General features: G+C 36.7%; 2 protein-coding genes across 3 annotated transcripts; one reads left to right on the top strand and one right to left on the bottom strand.

Moving 5' to 3' along the window:
• Positions 1-980: 980 nt before the first annotated feature.
• LOC126751646 (tubby-related protein 4) lies at positions 981-25,179 on the bottom strand. 2 transcript variants are annotated; one of them, XM_050462066.1, is made up of 12 exons: positions 24,054-25,179; positions 22,195-22,380; positions 10,650-10,814; positions 10,012-10,471; positions 9,436-9,944; positions 9,149-9,377; positions 8,815-9,077; positions 7,224-8,582; positions 6,244-6,978; positions 5,043-5,375; positions 3,697-3,888; positions 981-3,621 (listed from the first exon to the last, which is right to left on the bottom strand). In XM_050462066.1, the coding sequence occupies exons 2-12, from the start codon at positions 22,288-22,290 to the stop codon at positions 3,505-3,507; spliced, it is 4,458 nt and encodes a 1,485-aa protein (XP_050318023.1). In that variant the 5' UTR covers positions 22,291-22,380; positions 24,054-25,179; the 3' UTR covers positions 981-3,504. The 2 variants fall into 2 exon arrangements, with proteins under 2 accessions (XP_050318023.1, XP_050318024.1); XM_050462067.1 differs by having other exon boundaries at positions 8,815-9,047.
• Positions 13,683-17,807, top strand: LOC126751647 (uncharacterized). The gene is made up of 4 exons (XM_050462068.1): positions 13,683-14,105; positions 16,629-17,010; positions 17,082-17,209; positions 17,283-17,807. Exons 1-4 carry the CDS (start codon positions 13,869-13,871, stop codon positions 17,697-17,699), a joined length of 1,164 nt encoding a protein of 387 aa, XP_050318025.1. The 5' UTR covers positions 13,683-13,868; the 3' UTR covers positions 17,700-17,807.
• Positions 25,180-25,182: the final 3 nt, after the last annotated feature.

Raw genomic sequence — 25,182 nt, 5'->3', positions numbered from 1 at the left:
CAAACAATACCAAGTCAGATATATTTCATAATGCTAGATATTGAAGAAATATGTGAACAAAGAAATATAGCAACACTACCAAATGAGAAATAGGTGGCTTCCTGTCTATTTTGTTTTTCCTATTTCCCGGTTCCGTTGCTATTTTTCATAATTAAACATTTACAAAAATATGAAAAACAGTTGTGTGCGCATTTATATGTGATTTTAACTATCTTATTACATTTCTTGAAATTTGTATTGTGAATTTATGAATGATTTCAACTTTACATATGTGTATGTTTGCTGTAGATGTGTATGTACATATGTAAGTATATTCTTATTTTATAAATCTGTATATTTATTATTATTATTTGTGCCATTTCAGATGGCTAGGAATTGTATCTGTATCTAAATTTTGTTTTCGAATGGATAAAAATGCTTTTTGTAGATTAGTAACTTTTTTTTGTTAAGTTTGATATTCATATAACAATAAGTAACTATATATTGGGCAGCTTTTTGTTTGCAAGGCGAAAAGCTTACCTGGCGAAGTTTGCAATGAAAAAAACTGAACGAGTTAGTTTGCAATTTTGTGATTCTAATGGAATTGCTGTTATGGAATCAGTTAAAATATTGCAAAAGAGCTTTGGAGAGTCTTTTATCTCGAGTATTTAGGTGACACAAAGCAAAAACTTTCTTGAAGTCGTCGAAAACTTGCCTCATGCGAGTTGTCCATTAATGGCGATGACATCGAAAAATTAACACACTACTTGAAAACCGCCAATTTGGCATCAGAGAGTTAGTAGAGAATCTCAACATCCCTTATGGATCGACTCCAAATATTTTGCTTAATGTTGTATGAAGTATGCCAATGCTGAAGTCGTAGCAAAAGTTTTGAATTGTAACTTTATTTACTCACCAAATTAAATAACCCTAAATTTCCTTAAGTAAATGCAATGTTGAAAAAAGCTTAGCTATAACCCAATATAATGAAAATCATTGAATTGTTTTGAAATTCATATTGGTAAAATACATTTATTGAATAAATCACGAATACTTTTCATGTACTCTAATTGTGCTGCATTCTTTGTATCTATTTACGAATGTACATATGTATGTATGCAATAATGTTTATTTTTTAATTTTTGTATTAGCAATGCAAGGTGAAAGTATTGTACATATTTCCTGACATATGTATAAATATATTTAAGACTCTTGTGAGTGTATGCGTTCTATTTTCATACTTTTGTATCGGTAATAATATATTGTACATAGTATTTAATTAAATAGTACCTGACTAGTTAATTAAAAACATTTTAGAAATCATTTGCAATATTACTTATTAACTAGCGCGATTTAGAATTTAATAGCAAATTTAGAAATTGCGACTAACTACATATCCGATTACGAAGCAAAAATGTATTTTATTTAAAAGCGTGTTAAAATTTATACAAACATTGTATTATAAAAAATATTTCACCCATTTTTCGAAAGGATGTACATATATTTGTTTGTTTCATTACATTTCACTCCATTGCTGCCACTTAAATACCATTTTATAAGAGTCGTTACACACCTGCAAACATGAATTTGCATGCCACTCAATTAAAGTAAAACCATTTTCAAATTAATACTTTAGTTTCGAATATATAGCACATAGTATATACATGGGCTGCGTATTTATAGCTATGAAAGTGCAGAACATGACACTTTTAAATCTGTACCTGAATGTAAAATATGTACGAGTATTGCAGACATTAAGTTCATTTATAATTCGTATAAGAATTATTCTATTTTTTGTGGTAATTAATTACGTTTAATATTTTCAAATGTTTGTATTATATTAATTATTATTTTTAAATAAAATGGATCGGAATAAGAGTTGTTAAAACTATCATTATAAAATATGTGTGTAAATACAACATTATTCAGAATGTACATGTATCGAAGGACGCAGTAAGTGTAAATCCTTGAAATAAAATTATTTATAAAATGTAATAATTATCAGAGTAGTTACTAAAAATTGTTTAGCAAGACAGATAAATTATGCAAATTGCTTTCGGTAGATATCAACAGGTGTAATTTTTTTGCAATACGTGATTTCATTTTTAAAATGTCTACTTCACTTAGGAAACTCAATGCGGTTGACGGACAAAATTTGAGATTCTCATATAATATTAGAAAATATTATTTTGCCGAAGCAGCGTCCAATTTATATTTTCATTATATAAAAAAAAAATAATAATCGTAATTTATGTTCTCATAACATATTAAAAAAAAATAATTATTTACCGTTAAATACCGTTTATTAAGCGTAAAACGTTGCAACTACAATTCATATTAATTAAAACTTAAATGTACTTATGTGAGTTATATACTATTTGTGCGCAAATCTATAAATTAACGGTAAACTACTCGTATATGTTTCTATTCTAGCTACTTATGTTGTTTTTTCTGTAAAAATAAGTTAATAAATGTATCTATGTATATTAACTACGCAAAAAAAAAAACAAAAAATAAAACGGATCGCTCACTCAAATTTTTAGACTTTGTTAGGCACTATAAATTGGTGCCATGAATTAAAATGTCTATATTGTCTTAGTTAAATTAATATTATTTTTTTCTAAGTATAACTAATTAAACAAAAATTAAGTTAAATTAATTAATCTTAATAGGAGGGTTTCGAGGAGATTATAGCTCGTTAGGTTTGGTAAGTGGATTTAAAAAATTAAAAAAAGTTGAAACTTCGCCAAGGTTTTGTGGGTATTTGAAAATAATTAATGACATTAATTTATGGTTATTATTGGAAAAGATTTATTGAAATAAATATATAATTTAATTTGAATGCATTTTGCAAAACTAATGCGAGCAAAATGAGAGGAAGATGTTTTAATGACTTAAGTTGTGACTTAAGTTTTTCTACTTGTTCGAGTGTGGTGTGCATCAATATGATGATACAAAAGGATGATCTCAAGCTGCTTCCGAGTAACTTATCCTAAACTCAGTCGGAATTAGTCGTAATTTGCCGAGGGACGACTACTTTTGCAACACTAAAATAGCTTTTTTTTATATTTTGACATTTTTATGGCTCATTCAAAGAACTCAATCGATATAACTCTCTCGAGATGTATGTATATCTAATCATACGCGTACACACATTTCAGCTGGAATGCCAACCTTCGATTAGCTAATTATATATAAAAAGAATTGAAGCGATTAGCAGAAACGATCCGTGTAAATTGACTGTTACAATATCTAATAAATGTATGTATGTATGTATAAGCTACATTCACCTAAATGTACATATGTACTATTTATGTCGCAAACAAATATTTGTATAGAGATGTTTGTATGTATGTATAATAAAACTTTAGGCCCCTTTAGTACGAGTATTTTACGCTTAATACTTAGAATCACTGAATCACTCTCGTTTATCAATAAAGTCAGACGACCAGTGCTTTTCTTCAATTAATTTATATATAAATACATACGAACATACATATGTATATGTGTATGTATTTTATGTATTTATTTCAACCGTTGCGTGACATTGGCGAGCGCAACAGCAAACGCTTGTAATGCCGAAAATGGATATTGAAAATCCAATGTGTATGCGTTTCCATCGATGCGTCCGAATTGCATTACCTGAAAAGATTTTCAATTAACAAATTTTGTAACTGTTTCGCTAACAATGGAAATGCTTTTATTTCGAGGAATTACCTGTTTGCCACGGAATTCAATTTGGAAATTTTTGGCTGACTCTTGTGTGACACGTCCCCCAAAATCCAGCTGATACACCTGACTTAGCTCATTCCACATTGGCGCCTTGTTGTGCATCACGAATTCTCGTCGAACTGGAGCTGGACTTGAGTAGCTCGAAGAACCATTCGGCTCTATTTTGCCACGTTTTAGCTGGTGGGAATAACATAATCATTGTGTTAACAAGAATGTTTTTGGATTGTAATGTATTTAACTGTAATTTTGTTAGGGTATATGAATGCAAAATATCAGAGATCATCAACATTGATGCAGGCGTTCTTTCATTTCGAATGTATGGTATATATATTTAAGAATATTCTTGAAACTTTCACATTACCTTTTTAGATATATTTCTCAGGTAATGACTTTTAAGCCACTCTGGAGAGTAAATTAAGAAAAAATAAGTCTATTTGGGAATCCGTCATTTTGCCAAATATCAAAATTTTAACTAGTACTTCGATCATTTCCTGTACTCGTCTATAGTAAAAATAAATTTTTTGGGGTTTTTGGATTTGAGATAATTTTCTCACCATCGGACACCGTTTTTGGAGCTCCGTCCGGAGATCGGTTATGGGATCAAGGGAATATAAACTTTTCAAAATGAATTGCCGACTATTAAATTAAATTCTGTAAATGCATATTATTTTTAATTATTTTTGAATAAAATGCCTGCTCGAAAAGAATTAAAAAACACGTTATATCTCACTTGAAAATGGATGTAACCCCTTAATTTAATGTCAGACAGATGTTAGCAGTCATGCCGTTCCCATCGCGCTAGGTTTAATTAGGAACCCAGAGTTTAATAGGAACCCAGATTTTTATTTTTAAGTTATTTTAAGGTTTTTTACACAACAATAATAATAGTTAATAATATGTGGAGTGAATAGCTCTTAAAATGTTTTAATTTTCGGAAGAGTGCTTACAATAAAGACTTGTAACCGAAAGGTCTCAGAAGTGTCAATATTATAGAAATCACACTTTAGTGCTAACTAGAACCCATATTTTCAATAGCAAAATAACTCATATACATACATATGTATGTGCGAATATGAGGGAATGGAAAGCTGTTATTTTTATCGGCAAGGCTCTATTTAACAACAATGAGCCCTCAACCATTGCTGTGTAAATTTGCCAATTCATCAAAATAAAAATTTAGTGGCCAATAATACATACATACATATGTACATGCAACATATTCTACCACATATATTTTACCTTTTTGTGAGACCTACACAAACACGACGTGTATACACTTGCTATGCATATACATATATTATATAAACATACATATATATGTATATACTCACCTTTTGTAGTAACTGTGCCTTTTGGAATGTTTCCAAATCACGATATTGCTTATTGTAACTGGCACCACCGTTTTCTTCGCCTGACCCATTTGTACCGTTGCCTTCGTCATCTGAACTTTCTATGAGGCATTGTTTTTTGCGATAGCGCCTATTTAGCAGAGGTGAATTCAAAAAGTGCCGAATGGGCGAACTACTCTGACGTTTGTTCTTTTTACTGACGGCTGGCGATGCTGGTGAGCTTCGGGGTAGGCGTTTTGGTGTGGCGGGCGGTGTGAGGCGGCCCTCGTCGAGGTCTCGTAAACGGCTGATTATGTTCTCTAGTGTTGTAAGTGCCTGTAAATTGCATACATATGTGGTAAATACATTTCGAAATCGTTTGAATAAATTTTATTCAATGTTAGATGTGTTCGTGTGAATGTACTTATGTTTTACAAGAGCGTGATCGATCAAGCAAATTTTAATAAATTTAACGAAATAACTTAATTTAGTTTAATTACGTAATAATATTAGAGCCCTGCACTTGTATGGTACGGTGCACTTATTCGGCGATTATTGCAACGAAAATCATTATATGTAATATATGGGAGTAGGGTTATCCCGATACAGATACATTCCATATAAAGTCAATAGGAAGTTCGAAACTTTTGTACTACGTTTATTGGGACTTGCGAAAGTTTTGACCCGATTTTACTAAGTTTTGGCACAGGGTTACATGCTTATCGAGAAAAAATGCTTTCTCTTTTTTAGAGGCTTAGTTCGATTTTTTTTATATGGCATGTCTTAATGAACTATTTGTGTATAGTTTTATTCCAAAATCCTCAATAGGGATCAGCTGAAATTTAAAAGCCCGATTTCAGCCATTTCTGTTCTGTGACATAAGGGTACAAAATAAATAGTGATGAAATAAGTTTCGTTGAAATTGGTCGAGTAGTTTAGGTGTTTGGTCAGTACAGTTTTAGTTGTTTATGAAATCTCGTTATCTTGATTATTCGTATACAACTATATAACTATATGAAGCAACCTGTTGCCTGAGTTTAATGAAATTAGTCGTTCTTCCGTTATTTATTGTTATATTGAGGTATACGGTTTCACAGATTCACACCCGGTGATGCTAACGCAATATTTTTTTTTCATACTCATACAGTGGTCTATTACGTACACATACGAATACATTTACGTAACTATAACAGTATTGTAATACCTGCGCTTGCAAGGAGACAGAGGCTTTAGCTTCCACCGGCGTGGCCTCAACAGCATTCCCATTCGTGCTGGCACATTGAGTGTGTCCCAAGTAATCGCGTTGATTTTTTACAGTTGCCACATTATTCTGGGCCTCTCTACGTCGCCAGCGTACCTCGGTTAATTGTTTAACGAAGTTAAATCCATTATCATTTTTACGACCCAGCAACGGTGTCGTGCTTTCGGTGTTCGTTTCACTGCTACTACCAGTTTCTTTGCTGCGACTTCTGATGCCAAAACGATGCTTTCGCGTGAAAAGTGGACTGTCGGTGAAGCTAGTGATTACATCCAACTTTTTCTTTCTCGGTGTTCCGCCCGTTTTACGTTGGATTTGTTTTTGCTGTTCCTGGCTCTTGTATAAACTTTCATAAATATGCGTGTTGGCTGTGAAGTCTTTCTTCTGTGGGGTGGACACTATACGTATTTTCTCTTCCTTCTTTGGTTGCTCGTCGACTGCAGTTTGGACTGGCTGGCAATGTTTACATTGTTCGTTGGGACTAACGCTTCGGTGACATTTAAAACATTTTGTTGGTTCAGTGGTGTCGGTGCCACTGGTTTTACCTTCAGCGATTTCCTGAAGTTTTCGTGGTGTCTTTTCGGGTTCTTTGCTGGTTAGTTTTGTTTGACTGAAGACTAATTCGCAGGAATCCAGACTCTTTGATTTACCCGATCTTTCCAATTTTGGTTTGCGGGAATCCTGTATTGGGAAATATTAAAAAAGATTTTAGATTTATATAATGTTGCATTGGCTGATTAGTTCGAGATTCGGTTAAATCAAAAGTTTTCTAAAAGCGGTTGTACTCGAAAAGGCGATGTAAAAGGTTTAAGAGTTTTTTGGGCATGATAAAACCCAAGAAAGAACTTTTTCTCAGACATTTCAATAAGCCAGAGGTTAGTATTTCGCCAACCCCTGTTAGAAAATTTTGTCTTAATATATCTTACCTCATTATTTTGACGCTTTTTTCTAGTCTTACGTTTGTCCACTAAGATCAAACGTTTAGTGGGTGCGTCTCTTCGCAGCGCCATTAAGGCTTCGTCGGACGGTGTAATAGCATCCGAGTCCAAATAACCAACACTACAACTTCTGGTAATCGAATCGGGCAGAGCAGGCGCGATGGACACTACTGTTATTGTGCGCTTCATTCGAACTTCGACGGGCGTAGAGGCGGGAGTGAAAGTTATCAAAGCTTGCTGGGTGGGCGATTGAACTTCTTCATCTATATACGAAATATCTCGACGTTTTGTATTGTTGTTGTTAATGGGATTATTATTCGCTGTGAAATTACTGCTACACGCTGTTGTTTTTAGTCTTGCATCCATGCGTTCAAGGTTCAAATTGAGATTTAAAGGTACTGGGTTGACATGACTGTTTGTTGACCGAATCATTTCGGGTAACAAAACATTCTTCACTTGCACAACATTGTTAGCGTAATCCGTATTGCTGGAGTAGGACATAACCGTAGTTTGACCATTGCCCGAAACAGCAGGACGTTCGAATATTATATCCGTTGGCGCGACGGCATTTTTCGGTGATTGTAACGTTGGAACCGAACCATCACAGTACAGTGGCGATATAGCGTGGCGTGACTGTGAGCTCGAGTTCGAACTAGAACGACTGTAGTTATTTTTGAAGCTACTATAGCCAGGTCCTAGACTGCTACGTATACCCGGTGTAGTGGCAGTAATATTCTTCGGACGCACCATTTTGTTATTATTTGATCCGTTTGTGGTGTGAAGTAAATTGGCGGTCGGTAGGTTGACTCTGGCGCCATTGTGATAGCCATTTACCTCTTGTGATTCATTTGAAGAATCATCATCATAAGATTCGGCTCTGGCCAGTGGACTTAAGCCAGTGCTGCCAATCGCACACTGTATACCATTGTTATTTAGTGCGTTTTTGTGTCGCGCCAATAGGTGATTAGGACGTGGTGACATTGGTGCAATAGGTGGGGATAACTCGTTGAGACGACGATGTGTGACTGCCGCCGTTGATGTAGCTCTCATTTGGCTCTCCGCATTTGTTAGTAAATTGTACATATTGCCATTGCTTTTACTGCCATTGTGTAGAGCGGCATCATCTTCGTCTTCGGAAAAAATGTTAGGATTAAAAGTTGGATCCGGACCCGAAGGAAAGTCGTCACGCAGTTCTGTTATAACTAGTGTCATTTGCCTTGGCTGCAGATGCAATAGGGACGTTTTATACGTTATTTGGCCTAAATTGGCTGGGACGGTTTTGGCAAGTCCATGAATTTTAAATTTGGTACCCCAAATATTTGAGGTAACCTCAACCAGTTTTTCTTCCTTTAGAATGTAAATAAAATCGGTTATTTTTTAGTGAATTATGGCAAATTAATTTCATGATGATGCTAATAGTTTCGATACATAAAATAAAACAAAAAAAAATCTTTTTGACGTCACTTCTGAGATAATTGAATGACGTCATATTAGAGACTGTTGTAAACTTTTCTAATAAAACTAAGGCATACAATTATACTTTTTTAAATGTGGTAAAATAATATGAAATATAGCCTACCTCAGGAAGTGTATCAACGTAGGCGAGTTCATCCAAGCTATCGGGATCAATGTTGGTGTTCACGGAATATTTTTCTCCATTGCTCTGATTTCGCTTTTTCTGACGCAATTTCCGATGACGTAATGGACGTGGAGAGCTACGGTAACGTTCTTCAAACTCACTATCAGAAGAATCCGTTCTGCCGCTTTGTCCCGTGGTTGTAGATTGGCTCGAGCCGGAAGAGCTTTTCCATTCTGGTGAGTATTGCATGAAAACCGGAGAATCTATTAATAAAAGTAACACGAAATGAAACAAAAGTTTATCAAGATAGATAAATGCGTATTTCTGTACACACCATTTGCTTGCGGGTCAAATATCACGAACTCTGGACGTATTTTCGAGGTGCGTTTACCCTTGAGAAGCGGCACAAGACCACCCAAATATTCCAAATAAAGTGTGTAGCAAATGCCTGTATTTTGGGTCGGATCCTCGTCGTGTCGTATCATGGTGCAGTGCAAGCGTGTCGAACACATTGGTGGCCGGGAGACGAACTCACGTACGGATTTAAGATCAGGTACACAGCACTACATATAAGAAAAGATATTTAATATGTGGCCCCAGTTGAAAAATTATCATACTTACTCTTATTGTTTGAGCAAAAAGATTGCCAATCAGACTCCTAATTCGTGACGGCAACGGTAGCAAGGGCAACGAGCGCTCTGAACCAATGCTTGTCTGTATTTGTAGGCGACATAACAGTTGGAGTGACGCTATACGTCTGGATACCCACGCAATGTGCACTTGGGTGCCAGTCGCAATGAACAGACGCTTGTCGTTGTGACCCCATGTAAGGGCCGACACCGTTGCGGAGGTATTCGGTAGGCGTGTTTGGTACAGTATTTTGCCAGATTCGGTGTAAAATTTCAATATATTTTGATAAATCGGCGCCCCTTGTTGGTCAAACGTGTTTAACGAAGTCTGCGCAGTGCCAGCAACAGCGAGCAATTCACGTGAATTACTCCATTCCATTACCATGCCTATGCTGCCGCTAAGCCCTGTGTTGATATGTGCAGGCGATACGTCATCGTAAGACTTTATCAAGTATATAAAGCCATTTTGAAAGCTAACAGCCAATACAAAAGAACGTTTAGCTGCAAGAGAAATCATGATATTGTTAAGTATCTGGACAATCAGCTCTCAAAGTACTTCACAACTTACATGCATTGGTAACACCTGGCTCGGATTCTTCACCCTCCTCCATTTTGAACTTCTCACATGACCACGCCATTGCTGTTATGCCAACATCATTGCAGAGCTGGACTTGCGACACCATCGCTCCATGCACGTCCATAACGATGATCTGGCCATGTGTGGTGCCAAAATATACTTGCTGATCGTCTGGTGTCCAAACACCGCATGTAATGGTCGATTCCAGATTCAACATTGAAGACCAATAACGCTGACCGGCTACCGAGCCTACAAGCACAAAACCGTCCTGATAGCAAATTAGCGCCATACGTCCATCGTGCGACCAGGCGAAATACGTAACCGGCGTATTGCGATCGTTAATAAGTTCGATGGACCAACGGCCTTCATATTTGATCCACACAAATATGATACCAGAACTATCACACGATGCCAATTTCTGATATGGTTCATTCCATTTCACCAAAATCACCTGGAAAGAAAATATCGTTTTACAAAAACATTTTGCAAACAAATTAAACAACATTTGGGCAGTTTCTGTTACAAAAGAATTGCCATGCCTGAGTAGCCTAACTTATGCTTCGTGAGAGTAATAAAAACCATTGAAATGCTCGTGTAGTAGTAAGCTTAATTGTTGTAAATATACTTACATCGGATCGATGCCCGCGCAGATTGTAATTGGTGCGTGTCGGAAAATCCAAATTTCTGCGACAATGTGAGGTTGTAAATGTCACGCCGACAATGCCGCGGATATTTCCGGTAGCCAGCCATCCTTCTTGGTAATAGTTTGTTCGATTCAGTTTCCAGCCTTCATCCTATTCGAAATATTTAAAGAAAAAGGGCGTCAACCCGAGGATCGAAATCCAAGCAATTTTATATATACCTATACCATATATAACTCATACAGATACATAAGTTTTGTTAAAAAAATGAAAATCATTATATTGTATGTGGTATATGGGTGTTGGGGTAGTATCGACCCGAGATTATATATTTTTCCTATGTCCCATACTAAAAAACCAATCATATTTAGTAGTTAGCCGGATTTTCGAAAATCTTGATATTCTTTTTGTGGTGCCTAGGTCAAGTTTTCGCTCATAACAGTGCGCATTTGCGCCGAAAATAGATCAATTTGAGCGAAAACTTGTCTTAGATCCGTAAGTTCGAAAATCTTTATACCAGGTATATGGGGGCTAAGGGAAGTATTGGCCCAATTCAACCCATTTTTCACATATAGACAAAACAAAAATTATGCACCACCTTATTTAACTGTCGGTTTTAAAAAGGTCTTAAGGTCTTTATGCCCCAATTTCTTAATTCTTCTAAGCTGTTCGAACATATAATTTCAAAAATCAAGCATTTGAATATAATAAAATTGTAAACTATTGTTAAGATAACTTTTAGAATATTTGTTGAATTTAATCGCATGAATCGAATATAAGTATTCGATTTTTCGATCGAAAATAAATAATGCATTTGGTGATCCCTGAATTTTCGACAAATGTTTCTTCCAAAGATATATTCGATTTTATGCATTCAGATGATTGAAAAGACATAGTAGAGAATAACGGATACACTTATTCTTCTTAATTGGCGTAGACACCGCTTACGCGATTATAGCCGAGTTAACAATAGCGCGCCAGTCGTTTCTTCTTTTCGCTACGTGGCGTCAATTGGATATTCCAAGCGAAGCCAGGTCCTTTTCCACTTGGTCCTTCCAACGGAGTGGACGTCTTCCTCTTCCTCTGCTTCCCACGGCGGGTACTGCGTCGAATACTTTCAGAGCTGGAGTGTTTTCGTCCATCCGGACAACATGACCTAGCCAGCGTAGCCGCTGTCTTTTAATTCGCTGAACTATGTCAATGTCGTCGTATATCTCGTACAGCTCATCGTTCCATCGAATGCGATATTCGCCGTGGCCAACGCGCAAAGGACCATAAATCTTTCGCAGAACTTTTCTCTCGAAAACTCGCAACGTCGACTCATCAGTTGTTGTCATCGTCCAAGCCTCTGCACCATATAGCAGGACGGGAATTATGAGTGACTTATAGAGTTTGGTTTTTGTTCGTCGAGAGAGGACTTTTCTTCTCAATTGCCTACTCAGTCCGATGTAGCACCTGTTGGCAAGAGCAATCCTGCGTTGGATTTCCAGGCTGACATTATTGGTTGTGTTATTACTGGTTCCTAAATAGACGGATACACTTGTGCAGGTCAATTAACAACTATATTAAAAATGAGTAGTCTAAACTGTGGCCCACTGAATCAACATTCAAAAATTATTTTCCTAGAAGCGGTTGCTCATTGGCATCGATTTTCAGGTGTTACATGGATTTACAGGTTTCAAAAAATCGATTTTTTTATTATTTCATTAAATTCTACAACACCTTTACTATATTTTCCTAAATTTTCAAGTTGATCCGAGTAATGGTTCCGGAGATACAGCCTTAAGATCTTGTGAAACTGAGTTTTTGAAGACGAACGATCTTCATGAAACTTTACACAGGTCTTTGAGATCCAATTCTTAAAGACTTAGACGAAGGATATTTTTTCCCTGTTTTTTGTAAAGATGTCTGCTCAAAATCCAATTTTCAGTTTTTTTACAAGTTCTAAATGAAGGTCTTAAAACACCTCTAGATGATCCTGTTAAGAGTTATCCTGACAACGCGGGCGCATCTTTTTTCCAAAGGATCTCCGAAAATGGCCGAGTTTAAACTATTTTTGCCAAAAATTTCAGAACTTCTTTGTTAATAGTGTATGTTTGTAACCACAAAAAATTCTAATAAAATATTTAATTTTTTTGTTTGAAAAAAGGCTATTATGTACCTGAAGAATCCCATGTAACCCCTCTTAAGGTACTCAGCATGCTCTCAGTTATCGAAATTTTCTCCTAATCTCTTCATATACCAAAATAACATTGTGTGGTTCGCAGGAAATCCAAGACACCCAGCTCCTATGAGCATCGCCGAAGATACTCATACACTTCCCAGTAGAGACATGTATTATAAATAAGCTACATAACTAGTTAATGGTCATGACAAACAACAACTTTTGCTAATTAAATTTGCATTTCCCGTTCCGTAAGGTATTGTGTGTGAGCTGAATTTGCTACACATACCGGCATAAAGTCAACTGTAAGTGCAGCTCTGTGTGTGTGTGCATCTATATAAATATTTAGTGTTTAAAAGAACCCCTGTGTACACCAGGTCGTATGAGCAACGCTATCATCACCTTGCATCTCACACCCTCCCCGCGTCGCTTCATTCATTGGCATATTTCTGCTTCTGCAACGCTCTCATGAAGGCAAAAGCTCTCACGTTATTTTTATACACGTTAAACACTTGAAGACACAACAGAGAGGCCCTTCGCAGGCAGTGTATAACAGGTGTGCGCTCTTCAGTGCATTAAAATGCTGTTTATGTACTCAATAAAGCGATCTTAATATTTTTCAAAACAAAAATATTTTTATTTTGACTTTGCACACAGTGTCCCACTAGCACGATACTATGAAGGCGCCTATTTCTTGTATTTATGTATGTATGCGTTTAAATAGTGTCTGCCCTCTCAGAGCGCTTCCCAGCACATATTCGCAGTGTCTATATTTTTACCTCTCCAGCGAATTTTGAAATTTATTTTCGAAATTTCGAAAGTATTTGGGCTCTAACGAAGGAAAGATTTTCAGTTGTAACGAACACGCCGAGCCAACTAGACGTAAGCGATCGTGTCGCCCAGCGTTCGCCCCAGCGCGAATATTTTTGCTTTCGGTCATAATTATTTAGATGTTTTCACAATTACGAAAATAAACCACTTTGTACGGGTATCTACGTGTTAGGAAATTTCAAAATTGTGTCATTGTACCCACAAAATTCGAGATGCGTCCAACGACAGTGCCGATTTGGCAATTTTTGCTAATTTTTGTCGCCGCTTCTCTACAGTCATTGGTCGAGTGCAAGTCTTTTTTCGGCATTGGTACACGCATCCACAATGATCAATTACTGCTAAAAGATGTACAAGAAGCCCGTTCGGTCGGCGTCGATAAGGGGCAAGAAGTTGGCTTTAATTATGCCATTCCAGAGCCCATAACTTACATCGAAATAGTTTCCGAGCAAGTAAGGTCACATTTTGGTCACCCATTATACGAATGTATCACTTCTAAATATATACACATTTGTATTTATGTAGTTTGTCTGAGTCTGTGTGTATGCGTACGTGTGTGTACGAGTGAATGTTTGTGCAAATTTCTATAAAATTCTAATTTCGAAACTATAGAGAATGTTTATGAAAATATGTACCCAAATATTTTTGTATATTTACAAATATAATCTTGGCAATTAGGCATCGCAAAAGGTCGAAAATATCGGAGGCGCTATTGCCGACATGTGCACTTTTATGCATGTGTACGCACACACACAAACACATATACGTGAATTTATTCATTGAAATTGCTATATATTATTCATACATATATTATTTACTGAAATTATAAAAAATTCCAACTTTTTTTCGCAAAGCCGATGAACTTCACATTTCCGTTATAATATTTGACGCGCGAAAACGAATGCACGAATATGTATGAGAATACTTGTATGTACTTACATACATACATACATATGTATGTATGTAAAGAAATGATGCTGTAACTGGAAAAAAGTCAAGTTCGTTAGTCTTGCAAATTGAATTTATCTACTTTTGTGTTGCAGATGCTCAAAAATGTTTCATAAATACTTCCTGTGGCTAGGCCGCCATAAATGATTTCGTTTCCTGTTTTTGCTTTCATTTCATTTGCAACTTTTTTGAGCAAGGTAAAAGTTGCACAAGTGATAGGATGCTTGGTCCTTACGAAGGCCGACTGATAAGAACGTAATATTTTCTGTCAAAAACTGATGTTTCGAACCAGGAAGTTCAACCGGCATTAAAAAAGACATTTATGTGCATGAATATGTATAAAATAAGAGGGAAAAACAAAGTATTGTAAAATTATTATAAATTAAGAATAGACTTTAACTTCGGCTGTACAGAAGTTACAATAACCTCCTAAGGTGTATTTCTTCTAGCGTTAAACGGTATAAAAAAGTTTTCTTTTGACTTTGATCAGCCAGTTTGAGTGATCCGATCGGAAGAATATCTTCGAAGGTTACGGCATTACCTTAAAATATACCATAACATAATATATACCAAATATCGTGCAAATATCTGGTCAAATAAAAAAGTTTTTCTGTGTTGCAGTTATATCCTATAGTGATCCAATATCCGTAACGATAAACGATCAGCTTTTTGAGAGAAAAGGACGCGGGCAAAAATTTGAGATCAATTTCTCAAAAATTGAAGGACTAGTTCGCGTATATATAGACGGACAGACAGATGAATATGGCTAGATCGGATCAGCTCGTTACGCTGATCATTTATATGTATATCTGCTTGTTACAATCGCCGAGGTTTCCGTCTGAATGTTACAAACTTTGTGACACACTTAAAATACCCTAATCAGGCTATAATTATAAAAAAGCATTACACTTCTAATAGGGGCCTTTTGCGATCGAAGGTTTTATAAATTCACCACCCTTAAACCGCTGAAGATATTTGTAGCTTGGGAATAGTGTTTTTTTAAACAAGAAAAAAAAATCTGTGAAGAAAGTCATGGCGTATGTGAAATATGAATACTGTATCTAGTCGGCTAACCTAAATATGGATATCTAAAATTGGTTTCTCTGGTAGTGAACGAGGGCGAGAAGAAATATCTCTTGTCATCAAACCAACAGTCATCGCACTCGCGACTAGGCTCCAATGTCACTGTTGACAGTTATTACTTCGAAGTCGTAGATAATTTCGCCTATCTTGCAACCAGTATCAACACCAACATTAAAGTCAGCTTCGAAATCCAACGCACGGACAGAGTAGGCAATTGAGAACTAAAGTCCTCTAATGACGAACAAAAATAAAAACTCTATCAGTCACTCCTTATTCCCGTCCTGCTATATGGTGCAGCGGCATGATCGATGACAACATCTGATGAGTGGACGTTACGAGTTTTCGAAAGAAAGGTTCTGCGGAAGATTTACCGTCCTTTGCACATTAGCCACGGCGAATACTGCATTCGATGGAACGATGAGCTGCATGAGATATACGACGACATTGACATAGTTCAGCGAATTAAAAGACAGCGGCTGCGCTGGCTAGGTTATGTCGTCCGAATGGACGAAAATACTCCAGCTCTGAAATTATTCGGCGCAGTACCCGCCGTGGGAAGCAGAGGAAGAGGAAGACCTCCACTCCGTTGGAAAGACAAGGTGGAGAAGGACCTGGCTTCGCTTGGAATCTCTAATTGGCGCCACATTGCAAAAAGGAAAAACGGACTGACACGTTGTTATTAACTCTGCTATAACCGCGTAAGCGGTGTCTACGCCAATAAAGAATATTACAAGAAAATAGGTTTCTAAAAGTTTAGTCATTTTGAAAAGATCCAAATACTAATAAGTTTGCTCGTTTTCTGTAAAGGAAAATAATTTAAATCTTTTTCTACAATATGTGTTCTCGTTGAATCATTATTAAATTTATAGAATCTTAAAGAAAGTTTAAAAAAATATATTTGTACATATATTTATGTTGTTTTTGTATTGTATTTATATCTTCAGAACGTTTTGGCCGATGTCAACTTCAGATATCAGGATAATTTGGTAGAAGGTAGTATAATTGCACTTAACAATGCAAACGCCACAGAAGCAACTGAGAGTATGGCACCATTTGAAGTGCAGATATCTATTTATGGATTCAATGATACTGTACTCAATGTAAATCCATCGTATATATTGAATAGAGATCAGCAATTCCAAGGCATACTTGGACCATATTCTAGCGAAGATTTTGACTATGAAATTGATGATGATGACTTTGAAGAGCCGGATAGGAAGAACACAAGTGAAGAAGCAGTAGAAGATGAGTTGGAAGAAGATATGAGCTATACCGATGATTTTGGAGACCCTGATAAAATAATCGAATTAGGCATGCGTCAACCAGGTATAACTGATATTATATTATCTAAAACACTTAACTTTCCATTTATGATTAAACGCGAAATTCTTCGACAGATGATTACCTCGTGTATGAAACATACCAGACGTCACAAACTAACTCACAGGAGCCGTCAAACCACAGCGTCACCTTCTATTATATTGACAGCAATTTCATAACCTATGTGCGTTTCATAATATTCGATGTAAGTTGACGTTTTCTTGTAACAAGCACAAAATTTGTTGGAATTTTTTTATGATTATACATTCTATTCATAGCACACTGTCAACAAGGCGTCAGACGATTTCACTCCACCAGTAGCCGTGTACACTCACTTCTCTCCCAATAGCCTCAAAGCTACCATCACTGACGACAACACCACTAACCTATTTGTGCAGATGCTTATCTATGGTTATCAGCCAGACGATCTTCCAGTCGGCTACAAGCCATTTTTGACGAGCGTTCTCGATTTTACAACCGAGTCACCGTTAGAGCGTTTGAAATTGCTATTAAACGCAAAGTTAAATAAAAATCTCGACGATTCGGAAGAAATCAATTTCGAAACAGGCGAGAGAAACTCATTGTCCAATAATAGTAGCACAACAGATGCGTCCACTAGAAACCATGTAAATGATTTTGCAGTATTCAACGTAATTTTGGTTTGTTTCTTAGTACATTTTAATCTCTTTGTATAAATAAGTCGTTACAAAAACAAAATCTAATTATAAAAGTAAAAGTGTTATGTGATTGCATGTATTATTAATATATGTATGTACGTATGTACATATTTTTATATTAACAAAAAACGTTTATTTGCGTTCATAACATATTCAACAACAACGCTGGGAAATTCAATGTGGAAAGGAGCTTGAGGAGGAAGAGCTGATGACTACGGTTATGTAATACTTTGAAATTTTTTTTTTCAATATTTTGATTACTTGTAACGATGACAATTGGGTTACACGAAAAATTGAAAAATATAAAAGACAGCTTTGGTCTTGCTATCTCGTTTCATCTTTGAGCTCAAGCCATTTGGAGTTCTCAATGAAACTAGATATGGTATGTCCGCTATGCTTTTTGTGGATAGCCCTTCAAAGTTTGGTGCTAAGTATTCTGTGTCTGGGTTGTGTTAGAGCTGGTTATTCACAGAGAAAGTGGAAAACTGTTTCTTTATTCCCTTCCAGTTTGCAGCTGCGACAAAAATTTTTAAAGAGCAGATCCATTTTTAGCGCGTGTGGCCCCGTTATAGTAGCTGTAAATTTGAAAATATTATCCCTTGATCTATGTGGCTCAAGCAGCTCACTACTTCCGGTCTTTGACCAAGTATCCTCTGGGTAGCCTAAGAACATCCGTTCGAAGGCGAGCTAAAGTGAGAAGGCGAAACATTCCCTACAAGGGTTGTGCGCTGGGTTTGGGACCCGCCACATAAAAAACACCCCCAGTGAAGAGCTACAACCAGCCTCGGATGAGAGACCCCCCTTTTGATGACGACCATGGCAAACGAAATAAGGACTACGAATTGAGGGCATGCACCTGGAATGTCCGGTCCCTTAATTGGGAAGGTGCCGCTGCCTAGCTGGTTGATGTCCTCGTGACAAGGACAGAGACGAGTAGGTCCTTGTGACATTTACTACAGTGGCCATATAAAGGAGCGCAAGTTTGGTGTAGGATTCGTGGTGGGAGAGAGACTCCGTCGCCGAGTACTATCATTCACTGCGGTGAATGAACGTCTAGCCACAATCCGCATCAAAGCGAGGTTCTTCAACATATCGCTGATTTGCGCCCACGCCCCGACGGAAGAGAAGGACGATGTGACCAAAGATGCCTTCTATGAGCGCTTGGAGCGCGCTTATGCGACCTGCCCCCGCCACGATGTCAAAATCGTGCTTGGCGACTTTAACGCCAGGGTGGGCAAAGAAGGTATATTTGGCACTACGGTCGGTAAATTCAGCCTCCACGACGAAACATCCCCAAATGGGTTGAGGCTGATTGACTTCGCCGGGGTCCGAAATATGGTTATCTGTACTACTAGATTCCAGCATAAGAAGATTCATCAAGCTACCTGGCTGTCTCCGGATCGAAAAACTACCAACCAGATCGATCATGTTGTGATAGACGGAAGACACATCTCCAGTGTTTTAGATGTGCGTGCGCTCCGAGGTCCTAACATCGACTCGGACCACTATCTTGTTGCAGCTAAGATTCGCACCCGCCTCTGTGCAGCAAAAAACGCGCGCCACCAAACACAAGGAAGGTTCGACGTCGAGAAGCTGCAATCACAGCAGACAGCCGAACGATTTTCTACTCGGCTTGCACTCCTGCTCTCTGAGAGCACTCGTCAACAACTCGGTATAAGGGAACTGTGGGACGGCATTTCAAACTCCTTACGTACAGCTGCAACCGAAACCATTGGTTTTCGGAAAGTGCAAAAGAACAGCTGGTACGACGAGGAGTGCCGTGTCGCAGCGGAGAGAAAACAGGCTGCCTACCTCGCAACGTTACGATCGACCACTACACGTGCGGGATGGGATAGATACCGAGAGTTGAAGAGGGAAGCGAGACGCATTTGTAGACAGAAGAAGAAAGAGGCTGAAATGCGTGAGTACGAAGAGCTTGATAAGCTGGTCGACAGGGGTAATGCTCGAAAATTCTACGAAAAAATGCGGCGGCTTACGGAAGGTTTCAAGACCGGAGCATACTCTTGTAGATCCCACAAAGGTGATCTAGTGACCGATGCCCAGAGCATACTTAAATTATGGAGGGAACACTTCTCCAGCCTGCTGAATGGCACAGAATGCACAACGCCAGGAGAAGGCGAACCCGATTCCCCAATCGATGACGATGGAGCAGACGTTCCATTACCCGACCATGAAGAAGTTCGAATAGCAATTGCCCGCCTGAAGAACAACAAAGCGGCAGGGGCCGACGGATTGCCGGCCGAGCTATTCAAACACGGCGGCGAAGAACTGATAAGGTGCATGCATCAGCACCGTGAAAGGAGAATCGACCACACCACCTCTTCGTCGATTTCAAAGCTGCTTTCGACAGCACGAAAAGGAGCTGCCTCTATGCCGCGATGTCTGAATTTGGTATCCCCGCAAAACTAATACGGCTGTGTAAACTGACGTTGAGTAACACCAAAAGCTCCGTCAGGATCGGGAAGAACCTCTCCGAGCCGTTCGATACCAAACGAGGTTTCAGACAAGGCGATTCCCTATCGTGCGACTTTTTCAACCTGCTTTTGGAGAAAATTGTTCGAGTTGCAGAACTAAATAGAGAAGGTACCATCTTCTATAAGAGTGTACAGCTGTTGGCGTATGCCGATGATATTGATATCATCGGCCTCAACACCCGCGCCGTTAGTTCTGCTTTCTCCAGGCTGGACAAGGAAGCACAGAAAATGGGTCTGGCAGTGAACGAGGGCAAGACGAAATATCTCCTGTCATCAAACAAACAGTCGTCGCATTCGCGACTTGGCTCTCACGTCACTGTTGACAGTCATAACTTTGAAGTCGTAGATAATTTCGTCTATCTTGGAACCAGCGTAAACACCACCAACAATGTCAGCCTAGAAATCCAACGCAGGATAACTCTTGCCAACAGGTGCTACTTCGGACTGAGTAGGCAATTGAGAAGCAAAGTCCTCTCTCGACAAACAAAAACCAAACTCTATAAGTCACTCATAATTCCCGTCCTGCTGTATGGTGCAGAGTCTTGGACGATGTCAACAACGGATGAGTCGACGTTGCGAGTTTTCGAGAGAAAAGTTCTGCGAAAGATTTATGGTCCTTTGCGCGTTAGCCACGGCGAATACCGCATTCGATGGAACGATGAGCTGTACGAGATATACGACGACATCGACATAGTTCAGCGAATTAAAAGACAGCGGCTACGCTGGCTAGGTCATGTTGTCCGGATGGACGAAAACACTCCAGCTCTGAAAATATTCGACGCAGTACCCGCCGGGGGAAGCAGAGGAAGAGGAAGACCTCCACTCCGTTGGAAGGACCAATGGCTTCGCGTGGAATATCCAATTGGCGCCACGTAGCGAAAAGAAGAAACGACTGGCGCGCTGTTGTTAACTCGGCTATAATCGCTTAAGCGATTTCTACGCCAATTAAGAAGAAGAAGAAGATCTATGTAATAAGTCCTTGATTCTAGTCATATCATATTTGGACCATATCTGTTTCGTTATCTTACAGTTGGTTATTGATTTCCATCTGCACTGAACTATATCTTAAAAGTGAGTATAAAGCTCTGTTTTGATCATTCCCAGCGGACATCGGATTCATCTAAAGAAGCTGCTAGTTTGGTCAACTCGTCTGCTTTTTCGTTACCGAATATGTTCCTCTGGCCGGGAGCCCGTAATAGGAACATATGGAGTTGACTTGCCAATAAGCTTAAGGCCTCTCTGAAAATGTTACGCTGGCATTAATAAGTAGCGTTGACAAGTTTAGCAGTACTCCCTGAATAACCGTGTGTATGGTTGCTTTATGTATCCTCCCGTAGTTATTCAATAGAGCACCACTGGCCCTCTCTATTCCTAGTACTTCCGCTTGCAAGATGAGTTTGGTAGTCGGATAGAGAGGGAGATTTCGCGATCATCGGAGTATACACCCGCCCCTACTCCGCAGTGCATTTTGGACGGTATTGATAGTGCATCATCCTCTCCTACTAAACCTCATCTCCATTTACGTCTAGAGATTATCCTCAACCGGAAGAGGCTATTGAAATCTAACATTGAAAGAATATACTATAGTCTAATATACTAATGTTTAGCTGGTTCAGGACGGCGCTATATCCATAATCTTTCTTCTTCCAACATTTTGATTGTGGTTTAAACGGTTACAAAAAAGTGTCGTGTGCGCCCTTTATTGGATTAATAAATACACCTAATTAACTATTTGAGCAATTTTAACCAAATTGCTTTTTTAGAATACTAAGTACGTGAAAATAACGGTTAAAAGTTGCAACATCACAAATATATAACACACTCTTAAAATGTTTTCAGTTTTGAGAGCATTTAATGTTCGGCTTCACCCGAACCTAAACTTTTTTGGACTGTTTCTTTAAAACAACGAAACAACTAATATGGTCCTCGTATATTAATTCAGCGAGACATTTGACCTGTTTCCAATTAGGAATTCAGAAATGGTGCATATACTTGTAATTCTGTACAGTAGAGCTTACCTCTGGAATATCATCAGGAACTTTACCCATCCATGAGAGCGACAGTATTGTGCAATCACATTTTGTATTCACACTCGGTTCGAAGTGCAGATGCATCCTGCCAAATCTATTGAAATAGGATTATGCCTTAAGCTCGAGACGAACTAAATCCACTTTCATTAGGGTCAACGGAAAATGAGTTCAAAACTGCAAAAACAAATAATAATTTCATCAGCAATGTAGGATTATTTTGTAATTAATTATTCGTATTAATATATTATATAATAAATAGTTTTATAAAATATAATAGATTTGCACTGCATTGAATGCTTCTTAATTCAAAAACTAAATTTTCATATTTTAGTTTAAAATCAGAATTTTTTTAAGGAAAAAAATTAAATTTGAGAACTTTTTTAAAACTCAGTTTTTTTTAACAAAAATCGAAATTTGAAAACTTTATTTTTTAATTTAATTTTAAGCATCTTGGACTAACAGTTGAGAAAAGAAATATTTACATATTTCTGGCTGAAACACTATAATTAAAAGCTATTGAATATAAATTAGTAAATAATGTGGACTTAGTTGAAATTTTATTAATAGAAAGCATTCTTTTTCAAAAGATAGCCAAAATGGTGGAACATGAAGTACTTGGGATTAATATTTGTTTTATTTTCCACTCCGGTATTTAAAATTAAAAATGTCGGTTTTAGTTTTTAGTCCGATTTTTGGGACTACCATTATTTTTTCAATTCGCTGTTTAGTATTAAAAATTCATTTATTTTTAATTTTTTACTTCGGTTTATGGGATTAGAAATTTAGAAATTATCTTTAAATAAGATAAGATAACAAAATAAAAAAATTTAATTCGAATGTTAATTACTTATTTATTAATTAATTTTTTGCAACCCAGCTCTTAAGACAAACTTCTTGAGTTTTTTTTTTTAATAATTTATCTTATTTAATTAAACAATTAAATTAAATGGAACTCAAATATTATGTTTATTTTTTACTTATAAGTTCAGCATACTAAAACAATGAAAAATTGTTATGAACTAGCTTTTAGTACTTGGTACTCCACAATAAATTTTTTTACTTTTTTATAATAATTTTTATTAAGTAAATAACGTTTTTCCTAACACATATGTATATTTGGTGACGTCAAGCTTTCGAACAAAAGTTATTTTTCTCTAATATGCCAAATTTATGCTAATTAAGTAACCAAATTTTTATTAGCCAACGATGGTGCTGGTGGCGCGAAATCCAATTTAAAAGGGTCGGAAAGTATGCTTATATAAATATAAGTGTACACGTCTCTATTTAAATATTATCTATTAAGTCAGAAATTAGGAAGTTTGGAATTTGCTTGTACTTGCATATACAAATAACACATTTACATAATTTTAAAACAATATTTTGTAAACAATTTTTTTAGGTTATATCTAAAGTTATGCAAAAAGAGCAATAATATTATATAATTAGTATGAACAAATGTATTTTTTACAAATTGACGGTAAGTTTAACAAACACGAAATTGACATTGAACGTACAAAGCTATGCATACATGTATGTAGCTCGTATTTATATAATTTCCTGCTCGTATTTACTAAGGGCTTAGTTCATTGTATAATTTTAGTACATGGGAAGGTGTAACACAGTGGTCGAGTCGACAATATCTAAAGGTGTTAAAATGATTCAAACACTTTTTCTATTACTAACCACTTATGTACGTATGTACATACACATTATGTGTATTATATATACAGTATATAAGCATGTTACAAAAAGTTTCCTAATACATGCATAAGAATGCATTAATGCATAGGCATACACACAAGCAAACACTTTAAAGGACACTTTTCATATAACTAAATTAAACTTACCTAATTTTTATGGTATTTGCGCTTTCCAGTAGTTGTTGTTGTGTTTTCACTTTAAGTTTTTATGCATTTAAAATGCATACAAAATCTACTTGTATTTTCATTTAATGTCTGAATGCAAAAGGCCCATTTTGTATGAAGAAAATTCAATAACTACATCCTAGTGTATGTATGTATGTGTGTACACATGAGTGTAGGGTTATTTATGCACAAGAACCGTTTTATGTTTGTACAAAACTCGCCACTCTCAATCCGTTTTGAAAAGGATGACGGATCCGCTTAGGCTTGTCTACACGAGGCCAAACTTCAAAAGACACTGACATCGTCGCTATTTTATTTTAACCATTTAATCCACCACACCTACTACAAATGTACTATGTACAATTGCCATTGATGCTATTGTTAACTATGGGGATGGGAGCACGCTTGCGCACTGCAGATATAAACACAAGAGTCAATGTTTGTAGGAAATGCTGTGTTATAATTTCCTATTTATGTCTGTATGTATGTATATTTGTAATATGTATGAATTTCGCTATTCCTTATCACTGTTAAACTGGTAAAGTGTCAAGTGTTGGCATTTTCATATTTTATTCGTTGTGAATTGAGCTTCTGTTGGAGGCAATTTGAAAAATCGATTTTCACTCTGAAGTCTTGAAAATATGTTAACGTTAAAAAAATTGTATTATCACTTATAATTACAATATTTGAATATTTGCATTAATGTAAAACTTCGGCACAACATACTATGTATATCATGCAAGAATTGAGACATAGCGATCCTCTTAATAATTTATCATTGTGACACATATATTTTAATTATTTTATAATTTTTCGACACACAATCATACTATTAAACTAATGTATAAATTACTTGTTAAAATTTATTTAAATGCCAACATTCGAACCGTTACAATATTCATGACTGTCATTCCGATACTGCAACTCTTAAGCTTTGTTATTTTCAATTAGAAGCAAATGTCAAGCTTGCTTACTGAGCTTTTATGAGTTTTTTTATTTATCTGTTTACATTACTGTGCATAAGTATATGTAACAGCATTTTTAAAACAATATTGAAATATTTTTTATTTTATTTATTAGAAAATAATATAATTATGTATGTATGTTTGTA

Source organism: Bactrocera neohumeralis, chromosome 2 (genome assembly GCF_024586455.1).
Source record: "Bactrocera neohumeralis isolate Rockhampton chromosome 2, APGP_CSIRO_Bneo_wtdbg2-racon-allhic-juicebox.fasta_v2, whole genome shotgun sequence".
In the NCBI taxonomy this organism is placed as follows: domain Eukaryota; kingdom Metazoa; phylum Arthropoda; class Insecta; order Diptera; family Tephritidae; genus Bactrocera; species Bactrocera neohumeralis.
The sequence above is the reverse complement of the archived record's forward strand: the minus strand, read 5'-3'. Positions and strand labels throughout refer to the sequence as shown.